The sequence below is a fragment of the Megalops cyprinoides genome, chromosome 23, assembly GCF_013368585.1.
Source record: "Megalops cyprinoides isolate fMegCyp1 chromosome 23, fMegCyp1.pri, whole genome shotgun sequence".
Lineage (NCBI taxonomy): Eukaryota > Metazoa > Chordata > Actinopteri > Elopiformes > Megalopidae > Megalops > Megalops cyprinoides.
The window spans coordinates 812,038-832,366 of record NC_050605.1 but is presented as its reverse complement, the minus strand read 5'-3'; the positions used below and the strand labels follow the sequence as shown (position 1 = coordinate 832,366).

The 20,329-nt window shown below is 40.8% G+C and overlaps 1 protein-coding gene across 1 annotated transcript; it reads right to left on the bottom strand.

Annotated features, from left to right (window-relative positions):
- Positions 1-9,939: 9,939 nt before the first annotated feature.
- Positions 9,940-19,907, bottom strand: slc38a2 (solute carrier family 38 member 2). The gene is made up of 16 exons (XM_036517595.1): positions 19,577-19,907; positions 18,317-18,436; positions 18,009-18,096; positions 17,794-17,909; positions 15,541-15,614; positions 15,306-15,398; positions 14,860-14,941; positions 14,293-14,375; positions 14,090-14,148; positions 13,630-13,797; positions 13,445-13,524; positions 13,248-13,348; positions 12,572-12,696; positions 12,035-12,179; positions 11,844-11,941; positions 9,940-11,513 (listed from the first exon to the last, which is right to left on the bottom strand). Exons 2-16 carry the CDS (start codon positions 18,433-18,435, stop codon positions 11,418-11,420), a joined length of 1,527 nt encoding a protein of 508 aa, XP_036373488.1. The 5' UTR covers position 18,436; positions 19,577-19,907; the 3' UTR covers positions 9,940-11,417.
- Positions 19,908-20,329: the final 422 nt, after the last annotated feature.

The following is a 20,329-nucleotide window of genomic DNA, read 5'->3' as shown; positions in this document are numbered from 1 at the left end:
CCTTTTCCCCAAATTAACCGATAAAAACATTGGAGACTATCCTTCATGTCTAACCAGCAACTACATGAGACATGACACGGCTAGTCAGGCTATCAATAGAAATTAAGCACAATTACTCTTCATCTCCGATTAAAAACATTGAAAATATCGGCTATTACGAGGCAAACGGAGCTTCTCAAGCCTCAGAACACGACTGACCAATGAAAACCACGAAAAAACACGTCACACGTCCTTCGAGCTGGTCATGGGCACTGCTGTTCTTCGGTGTCGCTTATTTTGCTTATTCCCCCACAACAACAAGCCTGTCAGTCACTGTGTCTGTAAACAATACCACGTGCTGGCCTGAATTTATACCTCTCACCGTGCAACGCGCACAATGAATGATTGGCAGTTCGTGATTCATTTCTGTGAATGCCATCTAAGCATGGAAATTAATTATACTGAACATTTCTTATATTTCTATTAAGGAAAATTATATTGCGATAATTATTGTTATCGTTTTATCGCCCAGTCCCACAGTTACAACTATCAATTACAAAAGGGGATGGAAAAAGAAAAGCATTTTAATTGACTATTACAAGCAGGGCTAACGTTGGCTAACTAGACTAAGATGTCAATAAAAATGTATGCCTGATTTCTTGAGGCAGAGAGTGGATGGTTTGTGCAGCACACTTAAAAGAAAAAGTTTATTTCTCAAAAATATGTTGTGGGTTATTCCCCAAACACCTGAATAGTCTTTCCAACTTTCCCTAATGAAATTAAGGTGGGAGTAATTTACGTTAACTCTAGCTATTTATTAAAGTAGCGAACGTTACTATCTCCAAAGTAAGCTAGTAACACTCTGCTCCAACGTAACTACTATGCAATGGATAAACTATTCATTTATCACATTACCTCTGTGTGCTTTCCGTTTTTCCTCCTCTTCTCTTTGGGCTTTGGTCTTTTTGACACTATATATATATTTGAATTAGGCTATTGATGTTAATCGTATCACGTTTCACGGTCAGTGTCACTCACTCGGTGATCGGGGTAATGCTGCGGGCAACCCAGGCTATGTAGTTATGTTGTTGTGGGCTTTTTTTGTATTCGAAATAATATACATTAAAATAGTATTAGTAAAAAAATAATAAAAGTTAAAAATTTTGATTTTTTTTCTTCCCTCATTTGGGGCGCCCCTAGCATTCGCCTATACCGCATATGCCACGGGCCGGCTCTGCCTTCCTGTGTCTGTCACTGTGAGCTCCCTTTGAATGTGTTTCCGTGACTTTCCGTTACGCAAAGATTGAACTGGGCGCCTGGCTCATAATTCAAGAACCGTTCATCACATCGTATGATTTATGCGTATAGAGCCAGGATTGGTGGAGATATGGCTATTTAAAAATGTTTGAAAGCGAGTTTCAAATGCTGGTCTCCCTGCTCAGCTAATAATAATAATATTACGGTTCTTACACAGTTTTGCAGCCTGAACTGCATCTCATGAAAGACTGAAATAAACAAATAAACGGCTCATTGCACCGTTTGAAGTTGTTGAAGTTTGCTGTTTGAAGGTGTATCGTATTAGTTGCCCTATACGCTGTAGTTATACAAATCTGATAGTACTGTGTCCTCAAACAGACCTTGCTCTCAGCTGAGAACTGTCTCATTGTGGAGCTGTACACATCTTGTCCCCGTACTGTCGCTATACTTACTGTATGCACTTTTGTAAGTCGCTTTGGATAAAAGCGTCTGCTAAATAAATAAATGTAAATGTAAATAATTCAAGGTGGTAGTAAAAATGTAAAAATAATGACTCATAAATAACACAGGAACATGCACAATAAATGTATTGCTGAAATAAAGAAAATTGGGATTAAAATGCTGTAAATATTATTGTGGCGAGCCACATAAGACTGACTGACTTGTAAAGGGTTAAATTGCCTCTAATAATGAGTGAGCTGTAAAACTATTTTTTTTTTTTAAAAAGAAAGAAACCGGGGTAGAGGGCTGGACCTGTGTGACATGGTGGAGAAGAACATGGCGGCTAGCTAAGGAAGCCGGTAAAAGTTTGAGTGTACTGCAGTCAGTTTACACTAGCTTTGCTGCTGGGCGATCTAAGAAATAGCACCCAAATAATAGTTAACATTATAATACTTTTGGGGAATTTTTTTATTTTTAAGTCAAAATCTGTGGAGGCTTTGAGGACAGAGAGATTTAAACTCTTTGTAATATATCACAGCACACTTGAGGGTTCCATGGCACAAGAAAACAGTAGACTGATTGTATGTAAGGCACTGAGATGGAAGGCACTGAGAGTGGCAGAAGGCTGGGATTAAGAATAACATAGACATGTGTAGCTATATGTGAATATTGACACATGGTTTGGATAGGCGGTATAAGTGTACTTACTGTAAAAAATAGAAGGAAATGTGTAATTTATAAGCACAAAATGGAAAAGGCGTCATGAGTGGATCACATAGATAACAAAAATATGTCAAGTCGTAAAGAAGTGAATAGCTACAGGAAATATGATTGAGTTGTAATGATGGTCTGTGAAGGGGAGGGGATTAGGGCATAATGAAAGATGGAAATAAAAAAATGTATTGATCATTGTAGGCAACCATTTTCCTTTTTTGTTCTTTTTGTCTTTAAATGTATGTTTTTGTAATATTTGTAATATAATAATAATAATAATAAAAAACTAAACAAAAAAGTGCTCCCATGGGAAAAAAACAAGTTTGAGTGTGGATGAGAAGTTGATGTTTGATTGTGATAACGTAACAAAAAGTTAGTAGCTGCAAAACAGTTGTGCGCATTCGTGACTATCGAGACGCGAGGAAACGGACGGCGACTGGCGTGTTTGAAGTGAACGGACTGTGCTGCAGCAGGGGATCATCAGTGAATCTGTTCGGCACGTTTGGACGTTTCTCCCTCCTCCCTCCTGTCCCACTTGACTTTATCCACTGTAGCACTGGGTTTAAGGAGGAACTCATCTTTAAAACAAGATTTTCGGCTACTGTTCAACGTTCAACGAGGCACTGCACTATCATTCTTCAGTAAGCGGAACGGACACACTGTTGACATCTAAATGAGCAGACATTTACGAACTTTATACGAACTGTGCAACTGAATGTATGATGGACTGAGCAATACCATTGTGAAGTATACTGTTGTGAAACGTTTGTTGTATTGCTGGAGGGGAGGAGTGTGGTGTTGAAACATTTTGATAAAGTGTATACCCCATATGTAAATTATTGCCACTTTCACCCCCCCCCCCCCCCCCAGGGAAAAGCTTTAAATAATATTGTTATTGTAATACTGTTAGCCTTAAATAATATGTATTCTGTTATACTTTGCATAGTGGAAATATTGTATGCATTAAGCACTACTACTGAAAAGTAATTTGATGTGATTCTATGCCTAAGTAATGCTGGGGGGTTACCCTAGGTCATAAACATTGCATGTAGGCCATTGTAAGACACTGCTAGGGGGGGTAATATTGGGAGCTATTACAGGACAGTGGGTGACCTTGGAGAAGGAACACTGCCTTCAGCATTGGCCCTCCCTGGAAGTCACCCCAGAACCTTCGTGCACTATGTTGCTGTTCCATAGTTGGTCTACGCTTATTGTATCTTCTCTCCCTTTACTTCTCCTATTGGTTCGTAGTCTACGCTTATTGTATCTTTTCTCCCTTCACTTCTCCTATTGGTTCATGGTCTACACTTATTGTATCTTCTCTCCCTTCACGTCTCCTATTGGTTTACGGTCTACGCTTATTGTAGCTTTTTTCTCTGGTTTCATAGTCATGCCACTTTCTCCTATTGTTTTACAGTCACGCTTATTGTATCTTCTTCCTCTGACTCATAGTCTTGCCACCTACGCTTATTGTATCTTCTCCCCCTGACATGCCCCTACAGCGTGTCAGCATGTTTTTGCCTCCTTTTAACATATGCAGGAGTCATACAGCTAGAAAATAAGAGCTGATTGCCTGCTTTGGCCTAGCTGACATCTACTGGCAAATGCTTGTGAACTGTATGTGGATTTACTGCAATTTGTCATAGTTGCCCATCATAGTAGTGCTGGGCCAATGGCCCCCCTTTGCGGGGTTTAATTCTTCTTTATCTTGTTCCTGCGGCGCATCTCCTGGGCCGTGTCCAGACGGGGCCTAGTTCTTACATTAACCCTTTGTTTTAAGGCCTAACCTTGTAGCTTATGGCACATAGATATCTGTGTGCCTTCTTACAGTCTGCAGCACCGCGGTCTGGCTAACTGAGTCACTTAACCTTTTTTATTATTTAAATGTGGGCCTGGAAATAATGGTAATATTCCAGGCATATATGCTGTGTATTATTTAATTATTTTTAAAAAATCATATAGGTGTGGAGTGGAAATAATGGGAAATTTCAGAAGTGTTATGTTTAAAAATAATATACAATTAATGACTATGGAGTTTATGGGACTTTCCAGGCGGGGTAAATGTAACATCTTAAAAATTAAATAATGGAGTATTAAATGGAAAATGGGATGATCTTGAAGGAGGAGCCTGGGAGGAGTTGGAAATTGTGGTCTGGGATAGGAGGAGTGAGAAAAGGCATAAAGGATGGATGCAGGCTGAGGGGAGGGCAGAGTGATTGGGGAGTGTTTGTGAATGTATACACACCGCATATACACCTGTTGCTCCGTGGACCAACCCGGTTTACTGTATGTGATTGATCACCATATGCAATAAACCAAACAACCATGATTACATCAGACTCTGAGAGGACTTATTATTTTCCGGAAGGCATCAAAGTGTGGAGGGAGCCTCCAGTCCGATGGGCCTGGACTGGGAGAGGTTTTCTGCCACATGAGGTTACAGTCCGGTTTTGAGTTAACATTCAAATAGTTTCAGTGGGTAATCAGGGCATTAGGGTGCAGCCTTATGCCGCCTTCAGTTTTTTTTTTCTCAGTAGCAGAGTAAAAGCAGTTTAGGGAGGATATGTCTTACTGCAAATAGGAATAAGGTTATTTTATTGCTTTGAAACGTACCAAGAAACTCCACCAGTGTGAGAAAAAAAAGGGTGCATAATATTTATTGATTTATTGGTTTGATTTGAATCTGATTTAGGTTTATACTGTATCAAGGTATTTGGAGACACAGTGAAGGTTTCTTTTCCTGTTTTTTTGTGTCCTGGAAAGTAACTGCTGGGTTAAGTTTAAATAAATTTGTTACTGTTCCAGTTTACCATTTGACTAACTTTGTCTGCTAGGTGGAAAGAAAGGGTGGGAAACGATCAGGTGGGTACACATTCACTGAGGCCTATACCAGCATACAAAATGTGATGCTTCAGCTCTGGCCTGTGACAGTCTAAAACCCTGAGGCCCACTCCTCTTACTTGTAAATTGCATCGAGGTCTAGAAACTAATTGTGTCAGGGAGGTTAACACTCAGATCTAGCTTTCCTGCCATCTGAGTAAGACTACACTATTACCCTGACTACATGGGCACAGTCTATCCTTTACATTATAAATGTAGTGTTCTGTGGGTTTCTGTAAACTAGGACATAGTGGTAAGTTTTTGTAAATGCAGTGTCCTGTAAGTCTCTCTAAGTTAGGAGAGAGTGGTAAGTTTTGTAAATGCAGTGTCCTGTAGGTCTGTGTTAGCTAGGACATCTGTACACAGCATTGGGGTGGCATAATGATGAACTCCCATCTTTTAATTATAGGGCATGGTGAACATCCAGTCCCAGTTTAAAGTGGAAGGAAATGCTTTTACATGAGACCCTCTGACCCTGAGACAGCAGATGAGACAGCTTTTACATTCTGCCAAACAAAAAAATAGCGGGTTATTGTTTATGTCAGCTCTTGTGGACAGATCCCAGTTCGGGATTTTTGTATGAAGCCGAATCTGTACCCAGGAAGTGGTCACCTACTTAGCAAATCATGAATATTGAAAAATATATTTTTAATATTTACAGATATACTAGCTTCATCCTATGTGTCCACTGGTGATTGAATGCTTGACTTCCTTTATGCAGTAGATCCACACGTGAATTTTGACAGCATAGCATTACATTGTTAGACAAAGTAGACTGAGTACAGTACAGTACATGCAGATCATATTAGATACATCTGTTCCAAAGCTGGGTAATACTCAAAGGGGGCAAATGGCTGCCTAACAAGATGTAACCTGCTCTATACCAGCAGAGGAGAGCCATTTAGTTGTCTAGACTGTTACAGGTTACCTGCCAGTCCAAGCTAGGGGAAATTAACAAGCCATGGTTACAGTCTTGACAGAAGAGGGCACTGTTTCCCTAGAAGTCACAAAAACTTGATTTGAAACTGGAAACCACTATGACTCATCATCCTACAACACAAACAACTTTGGGGTGTGTTTTCCTGCCTGACCAGGAAATGAGATGTCATGACCTTTTAAGGTCAGGTTGCATTAGAGTCATTTCTGAGCAGCTGTCAGTGATTAGAGAACCCACCTGACTGTCCTTTGTGAATCCTTATTTGATCCCTGCCTGGCACTGTGTCTCCTCTCCATAAAATTTCCATGTCATGAAACTTGATGAACAGGTGATATTTCACTGAGTTCTGTTTAATTTGGGGCTTGTGTTCTCAGAATTTTTCTCTGTTAATAATACTGTAGTATGTTTATGTGTTATGGATACTGTTTAAGACACTGGTGCTGGCTTACCAGGCCACAAGAGGCTCTGCCCCGTTCTACCTTCTGTCTCTGATCACTCCATACACTCCAACTAGATCTGTCTGCTCAACCTCCTCTGGGCAGCTGGCAGTCCCCTCACTTCGGGAACCTGGTAGCCGTTCCGCTCAGCCACGTTTTTTTCTGCCTGCGTTCCATGGTGGTGGAATGACCTTCCTTACCCTTCCTTACTCCTGTCCCCTAATGAGTAACCTTTCTATTATGTTATGTTTTTATATTTTATGGTACAAAATGTAAAAAAAAAATCTTCTGTACTAACCTTGTCTCTATGTTGCAGGTTTTGTTTGCAGATTTCTGTTTTATTGTTGCAGGATATACAGGGGCATGGTACTGTAAATAATTAATTTGCATTCCTACTGTGATCTTTTACTTATGAGGTAGTTAGCCAAATCTGACTGATGCACTAATTGTAAGTCGCTTTGGTTTAAAAGCATCTGCGAAATACCAAATTGTAAATTGTAAATTATACTATGTAAAGACATTGTGATATATGGTAGTGTGTGTGCCTGACTTCCCTTTGCTTTTCTATGCTGTCTAGTTTCAGGTGAGCACAAGTAATCTTGTGATAGTGCTTGTTGTTGTGCTTGCACTCACTAGTCTGAGAGTATTGTTAGCCTTGTCTGACACTGTTACTCATTGAACTTGGATGCATACACTTCTGGTCTCTTATGCTGGAAGCATCTGCTAAATGAGCGTAGTGCAATGCAAAGTACTGTGGCAAGCCAAAGATTTCTTTAGGCGACCGTATTAGCTGGCAGGGTGGGAACTGAACCCTGGTCTGCTGGTCCACCCCTTCATGCCCTGTCCAACTGGCACAGCATATACAATACTATTGTGATATAAAATCCATACATATTTCCCTAATGGCCCCTCCCCCTCTTATATCCCTATTCTGATATTTAGGTGGGAAGAACTTTTATGTTTATAATGTTGTGAAATCAATAAAACTCCAAAAGTATGTTGTAACTACCATGTGTAAATTCTGTCCTGGTGTTTTACCTCCAAATGTAACACCCTACAAGTGCATGTTTTGTTATTGAAATTGGTTTCATGGAAATGTCATGCTGGTCTGTGAGCTTTTGAAAAACAGTTGTTGTATTTTTTGTGTTGAATGCTTCTCAGAGTATCAATTTCCTGTAATTCCAAATGAAAATCAGTATAATATAGCCTAACACCAGATAATTTAACACTTTCCCAAACTGTAATATTACTGCTCATGTAAAGCTGTAATTTACTGAGAAAATTCAGAGACAAGGTTCTCATTTTGTTTGATAACCACAATCAGGAACATCTATAATACAGGGAGTTACATGGGTTTGAGTCCATGGGCTGTTTTTAAGTTTGGAGTAATGCTTTTGGAAAGGAAATCCTTTGCTTACTGTATGAAAGCTGTTTTATGTTACAGAAGCACCTTATAATGACTATACAATAATGAAGATATGATTTGAACTAAAGTTAGTGACAGTCTTTCTGAATAAAGATATAAAGAAAGTTATATTCAGCATGGGAGGGTAAGTAATGAAGCTGCTGCAATGATGATGATCATTAAAACAGTAATAAATACATATAGAACAAAACAGAAATAATGAACAAAGGCATCTTTTTCATGGTGAGTTCTGTCAACAAACAAGAGGTTGTTGAAATAAGTGGAAATGATTTAAACATGAATTTCACTTTGACATTATGAAGTATTTTTCCACTCACTCACAAATAAACTCACAAAAAAACCACGCTGTCAGATGGAGCCTTCATGGTGAGACAAACTTTACTCCTGAGCGTCCCCCTGAGGAGAACAGTAGTGTTGTGGTGGCTGCTGCTGTCTAGCATGCAACTGCTGTAAAGCATGACTTTGCTAGATGTGCTTAGTTGTGGCCTTTGAGGTTTTTTGGGATTAATGTATATTTGTTTTGTCAAAATTTCAAAATCAGGTGTTTTATCAAAGTTGGCATATTGTTCCACAAACTGTTGTATGACTGCAGATCATACCAGAATGGGAGCCCTTGCAGTTTTAAAGATATTTAGATTACAATGGACTACAACATGTCATTTCAGAGATGCAAACAGATGTAACTGTACAGTGCATTGACATTCATTTGCTGTTTACGAAATAGCACTGATGACCCCTTCTACATCTTAATATAGGTGACCCAAAAGGATCATCATGATAGATGAAATGGATAGAGCCAGTTTGCTAGACAGCGTTCTATATTTAGTGTAGTGGAAGATGCAGTAATGGATGAGAGACCCAAGAGATCTCATTACATTACATTACATGCATTTAGGAGACACTCTTATCCAGAGCGACTTCCTTCACAATAGAACATAAGTGTACCCATTCAATTTAAACGAGCAACAGTGTCAGACCAGGCTCACAACACTCATAGACCAGTGAGTGTAAACATAACATTAGTCAAGCCCAACCACAAGTTAACTTGTGTACTCTGACAAAAGCCAAGCATACTACAATCCAACAGTCCCGAGAACAGAAATTGTAACACGTCGTAATACTGCACATAAAATCACCAACAAATGCAAGAAATGGCAGGTGTTAGGGGGTGGGGATAGAAGTGGAACCAAGATTCAATCTAAAGAGGTGGGTCTTCAGTCTGCGTTGGCCAGTGATTCCTTACTCCCATAGGGAGTTCATTCCACCACTGAGGGACCAATACAGACAGGGAAGTGGCTGAGAAGACCTCATCAGTTCAGGACAGTCAGCAGCCCTGTGGAAGCAGAGTGCAGCGACCTTGAGGGAACGTAGGTTTTGAAGAGGGGTTCATGTCACTTATCAGGTATGAGGGGGTTGTCAGAGACACATGTACAGTATAGACCCCTTGCTTATTAAATGTAGTTTTTTCTCCATTCAAAATCCAATGTAGTGTAGAACATAAATGAAGTGCTGATTTGTGAGGCACAAGGACTGTACACTTTCAGTAGACCTGTTTAACCAAACACCTAAACGCCACCCCAAACACAAGTACAGACACAGGATTATGCGTTACTTGTAGCTTTAATCAGACAATAATTACATGATATACATAATGTTTCATTGAAACAAGAGTGTAGCACTGGTAGGAATGCTCTCTCTGTTCCCAGAATGACCAGACAGCATATACACGCTCCAGTCCTCTCAACATTCTCATTTGTCATTTAATACTTTGTACACAGAAGCAGGACTGACACATCAACTGTACTCGTCAACAAATCACTGAGAACTGGAAATGACACAGGGGTGGTCACTCTTTATCCAGTATGCCCTGGTAAAATGGTTCTTTATCATGAAGGAGTGCACTGAGGAACAGATCTTTACTTTAGATCTTTAGATCTACACTGCTATAAAAGCAAGTTTTCCCATTGCACTATGTGAAGGTGGTTGGTAAAATATGTGGGGGAGTACGTAAACTCAATCTACCAGTCATTTACAGCTCCACCATATTTTGCAAACAGCCAAAAGATAAAACAAAATGAAAGCTTATATACAGTTCAGCTGATATATACATATGTACATTATATAAATATAGTAAAATAGTTTAAATTACATTGATTTCTTATTGTTCCATAAATAATGGCTAGACAGTAGTATTTTTGATGACCAGTGAAGTTTGCAGTGGAAGCACAGTGAGGTGGATGATGTTCCTGTTGAGGGAGCCAGCACTGTAGACACCATCCACACAACACACACCCTTAAAACACATACTCACTAGATAAGCTGCCCAGAAAGAGGAAACGGTTGCAGTTTTGACAAAGCTGTAAAAACACTGTAAGGATTTTTTTCTCAGTCCTGCAGCATTCAGCATGCGAACTGACACATTGTCCTATGGTCTCCTTTAGTTTTGCTGTGAGGCCACTCTCCTTGTGTTTTGATCATGTGTAGTCTTCAAATTCAAAGGTTTTTAACACTGCTGACCACCACAGAAAAAAACATACAGGTGTTTTAGATGGCTCCTTCTTAAAAGACTTGAGTTACAGCTTCCTGCATGCGATTTTGGTTATTGAATGCACATGTGCTTAAAGCTGTAGGGTTGTTACTGCCACATCTGCAAGACACACAGACCTTCAACTTTTGTGGAATCATACTTTCTAAGCAAGTTATAAATAAAGCTGGAATTATTTTTCAGAAAAATTCAACAGTCTGGCAGGAAATACTGTTAGACTTCCTTAACTTCATCCATGAACAGACAGCTATGATGAAGGAGTAAGTGGTTAAAAGTATGAATACCAGTTACATTATTTTTGGTAAGTAAATAAAATGAAGCTTGGACTATCCACCTCCAATGCTGCCAAAGTCTGTCTGGCATACAGGCAGTTGGGTTCAGAACCCATACCAATCTGGGCACCTGGTGACTGCTGCAAAACCCAATGTGCAAATGTCAATCTTAGCGCCAGAAGATGAACTTGATTTTTGCTGCGTTGGAACAGGGGGACTTAAAAGTTCCTGTTCGAGGCACAATCAAAAGTTCACACTACCAAAACTAAAACAAAAAGGAAACAACGAAACAAAAGAAACCACAAAACAATTCAAAAGAAACTGCCATCCGTGTGGCCTACAAGCGTACTGTACACAGTTCAGAACATTCTCTGGGAATGGTTTACATATATTGCTGCCTGGTGCGATCTAAGAAAATCGCTGTCTTTGTCATAGGGTCTGTGTCATGTTTTCCCAGCTCTGCAGTGTTAGAGACCCTGGCTGGGGGGTAGTGGCATGGTTGGAGGTTTTTAGGTGACCAGGGGTGGCTCTAGTGGCCGTCAGCAGTATTGTGGATCCAGTCAAGAACGATCAGGGTAATGGAACTAAACATGACCATAAACCCACTGCACAGGAAGGCGAAGGCCTGGGGAGACACAATAAGACTCTTACTCTTTCATTCAGATTAGGAGTACAGGAAGACAAAAGCATTTAGAACACCATGCACCCAATGCCCAAAAAAAGTGCCCTGCACCCTTACTGCCCCTCTGTAAGTCCCCTACACTAAATGCCATGCATTCTGACTGCCCTACTGTAAGTGCACTACACTCTGAGTGTCCTCCACTAAGTTCCCTACATTCTGACTGCCCTGCTGTAAATGCCTTATATTCTGAAAAGTGCCCTACATTCTGAGTGTAAGTGGTTTTTATTCCCAGGGATGTTTTCACTTGTTACATTTTTGAGTGATGCTGCTTACCCCAATCTTTTGGATTGACTTCATAGACTCCTTCTTCACCAGCTTGATGTAGAAGGCAGAGGGAAGAATGAAGATGAGCATGGCAGCGGCAGAGGCACCTAAAGATGGCCGATAGAGTGAGTCAACTACAGGATGTCTCATTACATGGGTAACAGCTACTTGACCACACAATGGCCAAATAGAGGACCTACCTATGAATCCAAAAATGTCACGGATGGATGGTACAAAGATGACCAGAGTGTTGGTGCCACCTAGCAGTAGTCCAGTGATGACAATATGACGCAGCCAGCTGAACTCTTTGGAGGCGCAGAGGAGTTGGTTCACAGAGGTACGAATCTGGAAGGATAAAACAACTTTTACAGATGAACATGCAGGCTGGTAAAATGCCAATTCTTCTTTTGGGTTTGGGCTCGAAGAGGCTGTTTGATCTAACCCTCAGTTTTGGCCATAACCTTCAGTGACACATTTAGCACACTTGAGCTCTCAGGCCACTGAATTCAGTAGAGAAAAGTGTGCAAGTGTACTCAATTGTAAAAAATTCTGCTGACCAGGAAGCTTTTAAAGTGAAGATATGAATGCCTTAAACTGTGTTAAGAGCTCATAGATGCAGCTAGTCTTACCAGCATTTTTCAGTATTGCTAGCTTGCTTTTGTAGTGCATATGTATCACAGAGTGCATGCTTTTTCAGCATGTATATATCAGAGAGTACATGTTTGTGTAGTGCATACCGGGAAAAGGACCACAGGGACCGTGAGAGTGACAGCAGTTAGAACGGCCAGACGCACCACCAGGAGAGCTGTATCGAATTTGTACAGTTTAGAATAGGTGTGCAGCAGCTCAGACTCCACGCGCTCTGGATAAGAACAAAAAGTCTCATGTCAGACATTGATCACCTGCCCCATTCCAATGCCAAACTGGTCTTTGACGACATATACACCTTCCTAATAACATAACAACAAACATTTCATCCAAAAGACCATCTTCCCTTCCATGAATCTGAGCAACTGGGATCTTTTTAGTTATTGTGTGTCATTTCTAAAATAAATGACAAATGTTATGAAATGAGTGAAACCTATGACATACTATGACTAACTGATGTTCAGAATAAAGCACAGACAGGTTGCAGTGGAGGGTCCACAAAAGGCAGCTGGGACCAAAAGGAAGGACAATCCTTAATGTTCACGAACTTGTGTGCCAACTGGCTTCAGTAGGTGAAGACTTTTCTCTCAGTACAGGCTGATATTTACACACTGGACTCAAATGTGCCCAGCAATGCTTTTCCCAGGGTCAGGCAACTCTTACGTAAGACTGCAGTAAATCACCCACCCCTCACACTGGCCAATCATGTCAATTCATTCTCTCTTTCGGATAACCCTACTCTGTTTGGGAGTTGTGGAAGCTTACCCCCGAAGGTCAGGTAGCCAAAGAGGGCAGCCAGCAAGTACATGATGAACATGGCCAGGAAGGACACATTGGCCACGCCTTGCATCTTCTTGCGGGACCGACTGTGGAGAGAGAACATTGCAGAGCATGAAGCCTTGGAGAGCATTTTCTTAATTAGTTTTCACTCTGCTTTCCAAGTAGAAGCAGTAGATACTCACTCTTTCAGTTCTTCATACATTGGCAAGATTGCAGGGTGGCACACAAATGCAAAGGTGAGAATAGGCACAGCATACACTGTCTGGAAGGGGAAAACACAACTTTAGAGCACAGAGGCAAAAAGAATATTCCAGAAATACAGCTTCTTTCTTGCAAGGAACAGGAAAACTCCATCTTCAAAACTCACCTGGGAGTTGAAAACAAAATATTTGGGCCTGCACTTCTCCTGGTCGTGATAGACTGTGGCATTCTTCACTGAGTCGTCAGTGTGAGAGAAAGTGGAATTCAGGGTGATGTTCACTGCATCCTGTTCCAGTGTTGGAGGGCATGGGATCTGGAACTTCTTGTATATGACCTAAGAAGGAAATTTGGAAAGACACTCAAACACCTCAAAAGAAATAAGAACCATCACAAGAGACAGCATTCCACTAACATAAATCTGTGGTTGATTTTCAGTTACATGTCAGTTTCTCTGGTTGATTTTCTCAGGAGTGTATGACTGTCATGTTCAGACATCAGTGGTGTGTGGTGGTTAGAGTGTGGGACCACGCTGTTGGTGGGCCCTGCAGTAAACTTGTCACATGCAAACATGTGAATGCCGAAAGGGGCCTGGAGTAAGGGTGACATGTGCTGGTGCCCAGACCTACCACGATCAGAAAGAACACCATGCACAACAGGGAGAACCCGCTGGTGTAACCCAGGTAACCTGGAACAGAGAAGCAGGATGTACAGTTATAACAAGTACACAAGCGTCTCGAGTGCTGTTGCACAATCCATGCGTCACTGGAAGCCATGTTTGCATGCCCATGTGGCCATGGCTGTGTTCCATTCACCAGCAGGAAATACTCACCCAGGTTACGCAACAGTGACAGTGGCAAAATGATTGCCAAAGAGACCAACAGCACAAGGTAATCTCCATTCAGATACCACTCCCTGCAAAAGAATAACGCACACTCTCAGAGCTGGAAATAAGGTGCTCAGATGGCCTTGTCTGGCACCACCTACATTCTGCTGATGGAATGAGGCTTTATGAAGCCCAATGTGGACGGAGCTATTGTGTGTTATCAGTGACTAGTTGATCCAAAGGAATCACGTTACTTAAGAAAAGAATGCCTCATAATTCATTCACTTGAGCCCGTGAATGACAACAAAAACAGTCTGCATTTCTGCATGTATGCCACGTAGACTACAGGTACAGCTTTTTCTATTGCAATGGGGCTGTAAGTGAACCAGAGAGACCTTTATAATTGTTCCCAAAACCTGTCACAAAAATGTATTCTCAAAGGCCTGGCTCTGAATCATAAAGTGGGCAAAGGATGAGATGAGGGACATACTGATGACGGAGGGGCTGAGTTTGGCTGAAGTGCGCTGTTCTTCTACTGTCTTAGATCTGTATGTTATTGATGTAGTGCCATACCCAGAGTTCTCCTTCACTCCAAGAAAATCCTGGATGACGATGGGCAGCTCGTACTTGACAATGTACAGGTAGCTGGACATGGCTGGAGAGAGAAAATAAGGGTGAATTCATTGAACAGCAAACATCTTGCTGTATTCTACACCTATTAGCCTAAACATACTGGTAAACTACAGAGAAAAATGCTTGGTAGAGGTTTAGGCTACAGTTCTTATGTCAGTGCATTTCAGTGGAGCTGTTACTTTGCTCTTTGTGTATAATGATCTACAGGCTCCTGGGGGATCTGAGGTAAGTGCAGTTTAACACTGCAGTATTGTCATCACTGTATCCTGAGGAATAAGGTAACCTGCAGCTGTGTTTTTGGGGTTTTACTTTCAGCTCTATTCAGAGAGCATGCACTATTATAACAGGGGTGATATTAATCAGCAGATGCTGCGGGTTTGTCTTACCACCGATATTCTGCATAGTGATGGAACAGGAGGCTGCCAGTTTTCCTGGCATTCCGAAGGCTTTGTATCCCAACTGCTCATAAACCATTGACCCTGGAAAACGGCAAAATTTGTTTAACAAGCTGTTCCCACCATGCCATGCTATTCCCCTTCATACAGTGTGTTTACCATGCTATTCCCCTTCATACAGCGTGTATAACATGCTATTCTCTTTCATACAAAGTATTTAACATACCTCCTTCGTTGGCTGTCTTTATCAGGAGGTGCACAGAGTACAGGGAGAAGATAGACACAGCTACAAGCAGAATGCTGAGGAAGAAACATTCCAAATATGAGCCTGTTTACAGGAGAGCAGAGCTTTCTGCAAAACTCTAAACTCGTCATTGTCCTGAGTCCTCAGGAACTCAATAACGCACCGGGATTGTCATTTGTTGTCACTGACTCAAATGAACCAGTCTAAAATATTAAAACAGCATGAAATGTTAAAACATTTGGGACATTGATGGCACAAGACCAATTTTAAGATTCATGAAGACAGCTAGTAAGGCATTATTAAATGGTAAGACATTGGACCTCAGTGAAATACATTACATAGCACAAGACTGGACTTCATTGAGATACACTAGGCATACACATATGTACTGTACATCTCCCTTAAAAGGAGTCATTATACTTAGGTACTCATTGCACAGGGTCACCAGTTACCATAGTATCATATCATGCCATGTTATTAAAAGGTCTTCCCCATTATATTGGGGCGGCAGTGTAGCATAGTGGTTATGCAGCAGGCCTTATAACCGAAAAGTTGCTGGTTTGATTCCCCTCAAACAGTCAGAAATCCTGAAGGAAAAGAAGCAGCAGCACCCCTGAACCTCACAGTTACACAATTCCATCAAACTCAGTTTACTTCACATCATTTCAAAAGTCAGTGTGGCCTAGCTGTTTTACCCTTGAATGAGCATTGCTTCAGTAAGTGTAAAGCTGTAACAGAAACTAGCACTGCCAGGCGTATGTAGGTAGTCCATCTGTCTTATTTATTTTATACTTTGCTGAAATGAGAGAGTAAGCAGTTTCCTTTTTGGATTGATAAAGTACTATGTTATCTTACAGTGGTAAGGAGTAGGGCTCATAACCAAAAGGTTTCTGGTTCGATTCCTCACTGGGGCATTGGTGCTGTACCCTTGGCCAAGGTACTTAACCCACAGTTGCCTAAATATCCCGCTGTATAAATGGATAATACTGTAAAAAACTAACTGATGTAAGTTGCTCTGGATAGGAGTGTCTCCTAAATGCCAATAATGTAATGTAAAAATCAAACAACTACTGATTTTTAGATTATGACTTTGGAAGACGGAATATTTCTCTCTGCCCCAGTTATCGACCATGTTAAAATCTAAATCTGATTTGAGACAGCAGAACTCTAGCTGTACTCCTACAGACTGAGGATGGTAGTCTGAAAAGCTGAGTGTCAGTATCTCTAGCTGTACTCATGCAGATCTGTGCAGCTGTGCCTCTCACGCTTTTAAATAGCTGCATTCACATTCTGTGTAATCTGCCCAAGCTAGATCATGTTTTGGAGATATACTGCAGCTTCTGTGCCTAACTCCAGCACACACACACACACAATCACAAATGCTCATTCACAAATGCACAGTCAAACTCACTCACAGGTCCCACAAATAGATATGTACAGTCAGATTCACATATATACACACTGTTACACACATACATGCAATTAACTAAAACATGCATAGAACTCTACACATACATATTTATATGCATGCACATTCACTCAAATACAGTATTGAACATACAAACAAACTCACATATATACATAGGGTTTTATGCTGCAGGACACAGTAAGTCAGAGATTCATCTGATCACTGCTAAAGATCTGTACATTCATCACCCCACAACCAATCGACCAAATATGGCATCAACAATGCCCCAATTCCTGGTGTAAACGAAGGCAAAACTCTCAAATTAAAAATAAAATGAGTTTTTTTAACATGACAACTTTTTATTTATAATACAGTCTATCAATGAGGAACCAATAATTCTTTGACTTAATTCTTTCACTTCTCTAGCATGCAAATGCTACAGCCAGAAAGCAGGACATCCATTTATGCTCTGCTGTGATGCTCACATCTAGTTTATGTAAGGCCCATCCTTCCAGCGAGGATTACAGTCCTAAGGAGATTGTCCCCCCTCTGCAGCAGGGGGCTGGCTGTAGTACACACCCAACTAGTGCCTCTCTGTTTGTAAACATTCCTCACTGGACACTCAAAAGTATCCCACGTTATCATCATGACCCAGGCTTGGTGGAATCCCCCTTTCAGGTTGGTAGTCTGGCACTGTAGTTAAAGTAAGTGGAACTGTGAGGTGCATGGGGGGCCCTGAACCTGATAAACACACCCGCTAGCCTTCTGTGCCGCCCCTTCCATCACGCTGGGGGAGGGGTCAGGGAACTCTCACCCTTGATACTCACACAAACAGAACGATGCCTGTATTGGCCATGGCGTACGACAGACCCAAAATGCCGCTGCCCATGATTGCATTCCCCAGATTGAACACGGACATCCCAAAGGAGGCGGTTCCTGGGCTCTGCAGAGCAAAGTGTTAAATGTCATTCAGGGTTTTTACTCACTGTGGAATATTTTTTGTTCAGAAAAAAGCACAGCAGGTAAGTATGGTGACACTTACATATTCTGTCTCATACTTCTTCTTTCCTGGGGGGTATTCCATAGGTGGCAGGAAATTTTGGCTCTCCGCATCCATATCTGGGTATTGACTTAATAAAAAAAAATTAAACCAATAAATTAATTCAGTTTAGTTGAAGGCCCCTATGCACGTACAGTAACTGTAGCGTTTTACATTTTGACCATAGAGTGGCTGATAGATGATCTTCCTGACTTTATAACTGTCAGCCTATACTTGATTGAATTATAATATTAACTACGATAATGATCATAATAATGATCAAGATGATACATGCAGCAAAGATGCCTCACCTGCCAATAGCGACCTTTTTCTGGTAACTGTAATCATTGCTGTTTGAACTGCAGCTGCTGTCTTCGTCGGGGGAAATATTGAACCGGCTCATTTCGGTTTTGGCTGTGGCTTGTTTCATCCTAAAATAAAGCAAGTGCTAAATGTCATCTCTCATCCTGTACCGATGAATCCGCGAATAATCGATACTGGGCAACGCCAGCACTGCAGCGCACTACATAAATCAGGAGTCATATGACCTGACTTTAGAAGGCGGCGGCGGCGGCGGCCGGGGTTGGGGGGGGGGGATGGGGGGGTGACGGGGGACGATGACGCATCGTAGGAATGGAAAAATACCAGCCGGCATCTCAGAATTCTTCCGCCAGCGAGCCATCTTTACACATTCCAGTCACTTCATTGTCAGATCTACCCTCTATCTATCCTTTTACGTTCGATGAAAAGCATCCGAGCTGTAGAACACAATAAATCAAAATGGATCTGTTATCCAAAATTTATCTTTTCAACTACATTTCCAATAGAATATTTTGAGATTTTCCGTAGGAAAAGTTCTACATTTACACTGGTATGAATATTAATATTCATCACTTAATATAATAACGACACATTTCTTCTAGAATCCATTTAAATGTTTATTTCAAAATGATATTCGAATGGAAACAAAGACACGTGCTGCCCTATTATGGGCACAGCACCATTTTGCGCAGAGCCGTCTCAGATGTCACCGCTCCCTCTACCCATTCATTTACGTCCTCTCTGTACAGTCTCGTTTTACTTTAATTCAATGAAACATATTATGGTATTTACAATACCTGTGTAAGGAAACAACGCTTTCTGCGTGGGATAAGACATCTCCACACATTCCCCAAGTAGCCTAAAACATTTTGTCAAGACTGCAGCAATTTTACATATTTGTATTTCATTATTTATTTATTTTGCCAGACAAACCCTAGGTTCACTCAGTACTGTCTGAAGGACAACGATGCGGGTGCATTTAAACAGGAAGCCAAACCGTTCTAGATAGTTCTACACACCGGGCTGGCCAACCAAAATAAATATCTTCTGCTAAATATAATCATAAACTTTAATTTTTAGTTTATAATCATTTTAATCGAAAGATTAAAATATTACAAATAAAAACAACGGTAGGTAAGAAAATAAAGAAGATAAAGACTACCAGTATTACAAAGTCAAAATGCTTCAATGACTCATTTACATCCCATTTTCTGAATAGGCGGGTGTGGGTTACAATGACTAAGGCTTACCTTGGACGAGATGCTCCGCAGTCAATAAAGTGAGAGTCAGTGTTTTGAACGTCCTTTGAATTTATCTTTTTAAAAAATCACCCTTAATGCAGAACAAAATCCCGTAAGTTTAAAGTGAACTGTTTACTTAACCGATTATTAGCTTCCTAGTTTACAAATAACCTACGCACAGCTCAGTGTATAGACTGTAAATGTAAAACGTGATCAAATAAATAAATTCAATGAAAAATGCTACACTTGATAAATAGGATAACAGATACAACAATGGATAAATAAAAACGGCTCCTTGATTTTTAAATATTGATAGGTTCTACACCCCAAAGCGTTCTACGTTGCTCTGAGGTTAGAGATGATTTCCTTGTGCTTTATAGCTCCAAACGTTGCATCAGCCTGAGCAGGAAGGGGAGTGGTCACATAGCGTAAGAACAAGACGCTTTGTGTACAAACAGTAACATAATGTTAAACATGGGTTCACAAATGTATGTCCTACATCATTTTGATTATTCGCAGCTATGAATGCTCTAAGCTAAATAAAAAGGATAAACAAAGACTAAGCGAATGATTATGTTCGTAACGTCTAAAATTAAGGCACTTACAACGGTATGGACAGAACGTACTGACTTTAACCGTGGAGGGGTTTGATTAGAATTAGAATTAGAACTGACAAAGGAAAATTAATGACGGCGTAGCCGCGGATAAATTGTAAGAATGCACGTCGTGGGACCGGCTTCAAAGGACATCTCCCTGTTCGCA